We start from the raw sequence: 8408 nt of genomic DNA, 5'->3' as shown, positions 1-8408 counted from the left end.
GAGGTCGTCACAGCAGTGTGAGCTGTTGCGAGGGAGAGAAATGGGAGGTTTTCCTGCATAAGTGGTATGAAGTTCTTATTTGTCTTTAAGTCTGCATTAAAGTCCCCCACTAGTAACATGGGTGTGGACCCACGTGTGCTTAACGCAAGTCGCAGAAAATGCACGACATCTTTGGTGACTGCTGTAGGCGAGATATACAGAGCCACCACTACCAAGCCGTTGTCGAACTTGGTGGCACAAAGTTCTCCAACTTCGTCTGACGTGCAAAATGTCTCGATGGGTACGGCAGACAGACCCTTACGCACGTAGATGGCCACCCCTGCCGCTCTGTTGTGCTCTCTACTGACGCCGCAGCAGTACTGGTAGTCCATGATTTCTACCGCCTGTTTTGGATCCATTTACGTTTCCGAGAGGCAAAGTACAGATGCATGGCGTAGGATGGGGTCGTGGTGCACGTCCTTGGAATGCGCCGGCAGAGAGCGAACATTAAGCGCGGCGACTGAGAACAAGTGCGTTTGCTCAATCATTGCTTAGCACTTCGCAGTGACAGTTTGGAGTTTGTGTGACTGCAGCCGACGAAACTCATCAAGTAGTGCCCTGTCGGGATTGGGCTTGCCGTGGTAGAACGTAAAGTCATTGTCCACATTGGTGAGGTAGAGTCCGTTGATGTCTGTAGCACGACTCAGTGCCACGTATACCAATTTCTGTGGATGACTCTTGGCATACGAGTACACCACGTTTTCATACGTGCCTCCCTGTGATTTGTGAATGGTGATAGCACTTGCTTGCACAACGGGTAGCTGGCATCTCCTCAGGGATATTCTTGACTTCTTATCAATGACGCAAGTGACTGTGCGTCATTCGATAGGTGTCCAATTTTGCTGAATATTTCTGTCGAGTGCCCGTAACTGCTGGAATTTTGCGGCCGCCACGGTTCCAATCGCAATTTTGGAACCAAGCTCACCGAAATGCAGCCAGATGCGTTCCGGCTCTCGGAGCGTGTCGTATTGTATGTACTGAAGTATTCCAACAGATCCATTGACCAGACCATCGGAAACATCGACATTGAGTGTGAGCATATATGGTTTTCCAATGCATAGCATTATATTAGCTGGCAGGTTTCCGAGTTCGGCCTTGGGCAGCGTTTCGGCCTTGCGCATTGCCTCTGTCTTCTCCTGCATAGACCTGAATCCAACGATTGTGTCCCGTGCCGGACATGCCACAGAATTATCTTCGGTTGCAATGGCCGTGTTCGTATTGTAGTAGTCCGATTCCTTGTTGGAGTAGTACAAGCGGATGCCACCGGGAGAACACGTTTCTGCTTGTTGCTTTGTGACGAACCGACTCTCGATCAATGCGATTTCTTCGGAATTCAATTCTGGACCGTCTCCAATTTTGGTAAGTATGGTGGAAAAGCTGAGATCGCTTTGCCTTACGACCTTCGTGAGGACAAAGTATGACAAATGGTGCCACGCGATTTCCGTGTTAAACACACTGTTCGTCTTGACGCGCTTGAAAACCTCGGCGGCACGAACGGGGGGAAGCTGGCGCAGGTCTCCGCAGAGGATGATGTCTAACCCGCCGAAAGGCTCTAGGTATTTGCAAGTGATGATGCGGAGTCGCGAGTCCACTTTCTGAAGGATGTCGGCGGACATCATGCTAACCTCATCGATAATCACGCACCTGACGTTCTTGAACGCATAGCGGAACGTGTTCAACTCGTTGTCCCGCAGTCCGCCATCCCTATTGATGGTTAGTCTGAACGCTGCATGTACAGTTATTCCACCAAGCGCGACCGCCGCCTTTCCAGTTGTAGCACAGGCAACATAAGCGTTTACATTATCTGAACCAGCAGGGTTGCAATATCTGTTGTAGACGTCCATGATGAGACGCAGTATAAATGTCTTCCCACACCCAGCCATTCCCGTGAAGAAGATTTGTAGTGGTGGAGAGTCCGGTATAGTGAGTCTATGCACGACTTCTAGGACGATCTCGTACTGCTCCTCATTCGTCTTCCGCATTGTGTCCAGGTACTGATCTCTGCTCATGACGTCTTGGCGCGTGCACACGGCGGGGCACTGCTTAAACGGGGCATTAGATTGGACCATACCGATGTCTAGGAGATCGCAGTCGTCGTTTTCCATGGCCATCGGGTGCAGTCTCACATCTGGGAGCTCAGAAGTGGCACAATGTTCCCCGTCATTTGACTGGAGCATGGAATTACAAACGGCACGAATTTGCTCAATGTCTACGTCACTGTGGTACCGTGCCTTGTTCTGTAGAATGACGTCGATGTTTTGGTCATACAGACGCTCGAAACAGTTTTGGTCTAAGATGTCCACTTCTTTGCGGAATGGATAGAAGAGCAGGACATGTTCTCGCTTGAAGTTGACTGAATCGTCTACGGAGTAACCGCGGTAGCGAAGTATCCGTCGTTGATTCCTCTTTCTGCAGGTATATATGTTGTACTTGGTAGCGAACTCTGCCAGAGTAACAGGTTCCAATTCGGCATCGCGGTCTTCGTAGCGCTCGATCATCGTCCGTTTCCATACATTAGTGCTTGATTCTACTAAGCCTTCCTGCGCCATCTGAGTGTTAGACTTCCGAATGCGCGTCCTCTCCTCGGGCCATGCAGAGTTCACGAAGACAACTTTGCGACTCGCCTCCGACATATCCTGGTTGAGCAAACACCATGCGGCCTCCTGTGCGGACAGTTCAATGGCATTCAACATTTTCACACCTAGATGTCTCAGTGCCCGAGAATAGGCCATGTCCCCCTTCTCCTTGACAATTTCTTGCACTGCCCGATTGAGGTTCGACATACCTTGGTTGGCCTTGTTTACATATTTCACCACGTAGGCAGCACACGCGTACGTGTCGAGGACGATCTGAAGATCCATGTTAGAATCGAGAATTGATGCAACCCATGGGTTAAAGTAATTCACCCACTTTTGCTGCACAGAACGGGGTAGCATGATGGTGGCACGAGGAGTGCCTGCTCGGAGAACAGAAATGTACTCCGCCTTGTCCGCGACACCGTGACGTTCCCAAAACTGCTCTATGGAGTCATAATTTGTCGTTTCCAGGGCCTGATGCATGGCCTCGTACTTGTTTAGGAGGCTCTCGATTTTCTTCTTCTGCGCTTCATTGTCCACAGTGGGAAAAGACACTACGACCATACATTCATCGATGGGCATAAAAGGCGCGTTAAAGCGGCATCTGGTCGTGTTGTGCTTGTAGCAGGTATGCGTGTGTTGGTACACCTGAGTCCGCTCCCGCTTCAAGCATCCGTTGTCGATGGAAAGCAGAACGTTGGCCATTTCAAGAGTATGGAGCATGAGCATCGAGAGCTCCTCATTGGGCGCGTTATGAAGCCAAAGGAGAATGTGCGCGTGTGCCGACCCGCGGTGCTGAAATTCGATCCGCTTAAAGTAGTCGACGACTATGTACGGCCTAAAAGGCGATACACGGGTGTTGCGGAGAATGTTGAGAATGACACGCACCAATCGGTCGAAATATATGGCACAGACCACGGGATCATCGTTTACTAGCTGAGCTCGATAAATGCTGTTCATTTGCTCCAGTGGTACTTCAATCTCGCCGGGCTTCAGCCGAAGGCGTTGACGCAACTGCACAAGGTCGGGCCAGTGCATTTCCGAGGCAGAAAGAGTGAGGAACGCGGTGGGCTTACCCAACTGCCGTATCATAGCAAAGAGGTATTTCTTGCGTTTTGTCCAGTACTGCACGGTGTTGGGTATACCATGCATGAAAGCCATGTCGTGCTCGACCGCTTGCTGCACAAAACCCTTGTCGAGCAACTGTTGCTTCGTTAGTGTTTCCAGTGCCTTTATGTTACGGAAGGCCACACACATGTCACCGGCTACTCGGTGCCTAAACACTTTCATGGCAATGTACAGTACGTGCTGCGGGGTGCCCCCTCGACGGTCTGACCTGCGGATCTCACTCATGGCGTGCGTGAAGACTGTCGGTTTTGCGCTGGCATCTACTCGGCGCGGCTCACCGAGATAGATCTGTGGGAACGAGAGCTCCTCTGCGTGTTCGTCGTAAAGAATGCTCACGGGCCTTTTTCCCTCACCTGGCGCAATAGCTAGAAACTTGTCTTCGACCCATACGAGAGTGTGCTGAGCCAGAGTCATGGCTGTAGCCACTTGGATCGGATCGTTGAGGTCTGAGCATTCCGAGAGCAACTCGATCTCGTCGTGTTCGTTCACTTCTACGATATCCCCCAAACGGGCAAAATCGCACTTTATATTATAATGCTTGTACAGCGTGCTATCACACAGCAGCTTAAGCCACGGCAGCAGATCACATTTTCTTACTGCCCCTGCCAGGTACGTCGTCTTCGCAAGCATTCGCCGCTTCAAATGTACATTGAGGACTCGGTGCTGTTCGATGGCACGAAGCAACATTGTCACCATGTCGTCCACATCAACACAGACGTTCACTACTGGTCCCTTAATGCCGTGTTGACCTCCACCGTGCATCAGCCGTCGCAGTTGCATGAAAGGAATTCGTGGAGACATGAGTCTCTCACTCACCGCGTTCAATTGCGGGAGCTGGGCTGGCTTCGGGGGATATACATAACCGTTACTTGAGGAAAGATGAGGAATATGACCCTTGTGCACTGATTGTATGCAGGTCGAGCACAGTTTGAATTGGGTTAGGTCCGAATTTGGAAATGATTGCTCTAGGGTCTCGTGACATCTGTCCGGTAGCAGTTGCAAGTCGTTCTGGAACCAGAGCCGATCACAGACTGAACATACGCTCCCAAACGGGTTGTCTCTAAACAGCCGTTGGAAAATTTTGTTGCACCGTCAGGCTTAGCGATCCTTGCCTTTTGCTTGGCTTCCGCTTCGGCGGCGCTCACTCTTGGCTGCTCTCGGCGGCGGCGATGAGCCTCTGCTTCGGCGTCGCGCACTTCCGGGTCCTGTCGACGGCGGCGCTTAGATTCAGCTTCAGCAGCGCTTACTTCTGGCTGCTCTCGACGGCGGCGATGAGCCTCTGCTTCGGCGTCGCGCACTTCCAGGTCCTCTCGATAGCGGCGTCTGGCTTCCGCTTCGGCGGCGCTCACTCCTGGCTGCTCTCGGCGGCGGCGATGAGCTTCTGCCTCGGCGTCGCGCACTTCCGGGTCCTCTCGACGGCGGCGCTTAGATTCAGCTTCAGCAGCGCTTACTTCTGGCTGCTCTCGACGGCGGCAATGAGCCTCTGCTTCGGCGTCGCGCACTTCCAGGTCCTCTCGATAGCGGCTTCTGGCTTCCGCTTCGGCGGCGCTCACTCCTGGCTGCTCTCGGCGGCGGCAATGAGCCTCTGCCTCGGCGTCGCGCACTCCCGGGTCCTCTCGACGGCGGCGCTTAGATTCAGCTTCAGCAGCGCTTACTTCTGGCTGCTCTCGATGGCGGCGATGAGCCTCTGCTTCGGCGTCGCGCACTTCCGGGTTCTCTCGACGGCGGCGCTTAGATTATGCTTCAGCGGCGCTTACTTCTGGTTGCTCTCGACGGCGGCGATGAGCCTCTGCTTCGGTATCGCGCGCTTCCGGGTCTTGTCAACGGCGCCGTTTAGCTTCAGCTTCGGCGGCACGCACTACAGGATCTTGGCGCCGGCGGCGCTGAGCTTCTGCTCGGGCAGTGCGTTTAGCAGCAGCCGCTTCATCTGACTCGCTCATTTTGTGAAAAAAGAACTGCCTGATTACGTCTCGTCGTCGTCGTCTTTGTGATATCACTCATGCTGGATCACGGCGCCGGCGGTGCTGACCCTCTGCTCGGGCAGCACGTTTAGCAGCAGCTGCTAAAGCCCCTCTATCCTGAGAAAAGTGACTGCATTGATTGTTGTGGAAATGCTCGAGACACGTGCCGTGCGCCAATTCTGGGACGAACATGGCCACTGTAACATGGCATCTGAAATCTAGTGTGAATGTGCGCTGTGCCGCCATGATCTTTCCAAAGTCTGCAGGTTGCACGTGGCTTGTGCATCGACGCACCGTGCGCTACTTTTAAGACATGAACGCGCTTTAGCAACTTTTAGCTTCTCTTTGTTCTATTGTTTTCCTGCTGCAGGGTTTTCCAACCCTGCAGCAGGGAAGCCGAAGCCGGCCGAGGGACAAGCGATAAGAGTCTTTTAAAATAATTTTTCGGAAAAATGAAAATTCGGATTCGTCCGCCCTGCTCATCCTCCCTGCTCCCCCTGCGTTCTCCTCTTCCCCTCGCGGGGGCCACGTGATCTCGGGGGGGGGGAGGGGAGGGGGGAGTCACGTGACCCTCCCAAGGCCACGTAACCCCCCCTGAAGTCATGTGACCCCCTTCCCCCGAGGTCACGTGACCCCCTCCCCCCGAGGTCACGTGACCCCGGGGGTTGACTCCCTTCCCCCCGCCGAAGTGACGTGACGCCCCGCCCAAGGTCATGTGACCCCCTCCTCCCCGAGGTCACGTGACCCCCCGGACCTCTGCCCTCCTCCTCCTCCTCCCCCCTCCTCCTCCTCGCCCCCAAGGTCGTGACCCCTCCCCCGAGGTCACGTGACCCCCCGGACCATACTAGACAATAAGGGGAGGAGGGGGAGAAGGAGGGAGAGGAGGAGGAAGGGGAGGAGGAGGGGGAGGGGCGCGGTTACGCCGACGCCGACGCCGACGCCGCACAGGCTGGAAACGAGTCATGTGACCCCCTCCCCCCGAGGTCACGTGACCCCCTCGGACCATACTACATAATGAGGGGAGGAGGGGACGAGGAGAGGAGGAGGAGGGGGGAGGAGGCGGAGGAGGAGGAGCGGGAGGGGCGCGGTTACGCCGACGCCGACGCCGACGGCGACGCCGACGCCGCTCAGGCTGGAAACGGGCCCCTAAGAGCTGCGCTCTAAAACGAAGCCAACAGCAGGAGCTCGAGCAGACGTTGAAGAGTGGAGATTGACCAGAGTGCCATTTGGTGCCACGTCCGGTCCATTCTTGCTGACCGCCACCCTAATTCACCACTTGGAGAACGTGGAAGACCACCTCATAAAGACAGCTGACCAATTACGGGGTGCGTTTTGCATGGGCAACCTACTTGTCCATGTAAAACGGTTGGTGAAGCCAGAAAGATTTACAGTGATGCGAACGCAATCATGGTTGAGGCCGGAATGCGACTGTGCCAGTGGACATCCAACGAAGTTGAACTACAGAACGAATTTGAAAAAAAAAACGATGAAATAGCATCCTAAGAATCGAGCAAAGTCCTCATGATCGTATGGGAGCGCAGCCAAAATACATTGATGATTCCCATGGAAAATATCCTGCATTTCGTCAAAACTCCGACCAAAACCAAGCGTTTTGTGCTACAGGCATGTGATCGAGTGTTCGACCCTATAGGCCTTGTCGCACCATACATCATTCGAGTCAAAATCTTATTCCAGCAGCTGTCTGAACGTAAAAGGGGCTTTGATATGGAGCTGCCTCATGGTCTTGCCACAGAGTGGCTGAAGTGGTGTATGAAATTCTCAAGCTTGAAAACCCTGGCCGTCACTCGCTGTACCTTCCCGTGCCCGGAAGAGGGCGCCAAGTCAATACAGCTGCACGTGTTTTGCGACGCAAGCTTACTAGCCTACGGGGTGTGCGCTTAACTACGCGTAGAGGACGAAGACGAAAATACATCTGCAAGCCTCGTACTTGCAAAGTCTCGAGTGGCGCCGCTGAAGCGGCTGACGCTCCCTCGTCTAGAGCTGCTGGGAGCTCTGATTGGAACACGTCTTGCCCGCTACCTTCTCACGACAATGAACCTGCAGATTAAGAGGTTCTACTCGACTGACTTAACAATTATACTCCCTTGCATTAAGGGCCAGGCGTAAAAATGGAAGCCTTTCGTCGGAAACAGGATGAATACGATACAAATCAAAAGAACCCCCCCCCCCCCCCCCCCCCCCATCCCCAGCTGGAACCACTGCCCGGGAAAATCAAACCCCAGCGGGCATGTTGAAGAGGGGAATTCGCGCTCAGGCGTTGATCGAAAGGCGACACGGGTGGCACGGCACCGAGTGGCTTCCGTCGGAACCTGGCGACTGACCGCAAGTCTGGCGTTGTGCGACAGCATCCCGGCTATGCAGGATGAACGAAGACGGGAGCACCACGTGCTGCACACCGCGGAAGAGACGACGCAGGAGCTACTGAATCTGAGCAGCTATAGTCCCCTCCTAAGACCCCTGAGAGTTAAGGCTTGAATTTTACGTTTCTTCGTGAACAGCCGGAACAAGCAAGAACGGGTCGAGGGGCCACTTACCGTTGAGGAGGTCGAGCAAGCTGAGAACTACTGGATATCAAATGCACAAAGTGCCTACAGAATGGCAATGACAACTGCAGGAGGAAGCCGAAGCACAAAAAACGATGGCACATTTCTGAGGGCTTTCATGGGTGCGGATAGACGGCTGA

The 8408-nt window shown here is 53.9% G+C and overlaps 1 protein-coding gene across 1 annotated transcript; it reads right to left on the bottom strand.

Annotated features, from left to right (window-relative positions):
• Nucleotides 1-857: 857 nt before the first annotated feature.
• Nucleotides 858-4544, bottom strand: LOC121838142. Its single transcript, XM_042294217.1, has one exon. It carries the CDS (start codon nucleotides 4542-4544, stop codon nucleotides 858-860), a length of 3687 nt encoding a protein of 1228 aa, XP_042150151.1.
• Nucleotides 4545-8408: the final 3864 nt, after the last annotated feature.

Source organism: Ixodes scapularis, unplaced genomic scaffold (genome assembly GCF_016920785.2).
Source record: "Ixodes scapularis isolate PalLabHiFi unplaced genomic scaffold, ASM1692078v2 PGA_scaffold5__190_contigs__length_132052651, whole genome shotgun sequence".
Taxonomy (NCBI): domain Eukaryota; kingdom Metazoa; phylum Arthropoda; class Arachnida; order Ixodida; family Ixodidae; genus Ixodes; species Ixodes scapularis.
This window is presented reverse-complemented; position numbering and strand designations above follow the sequence as displayed.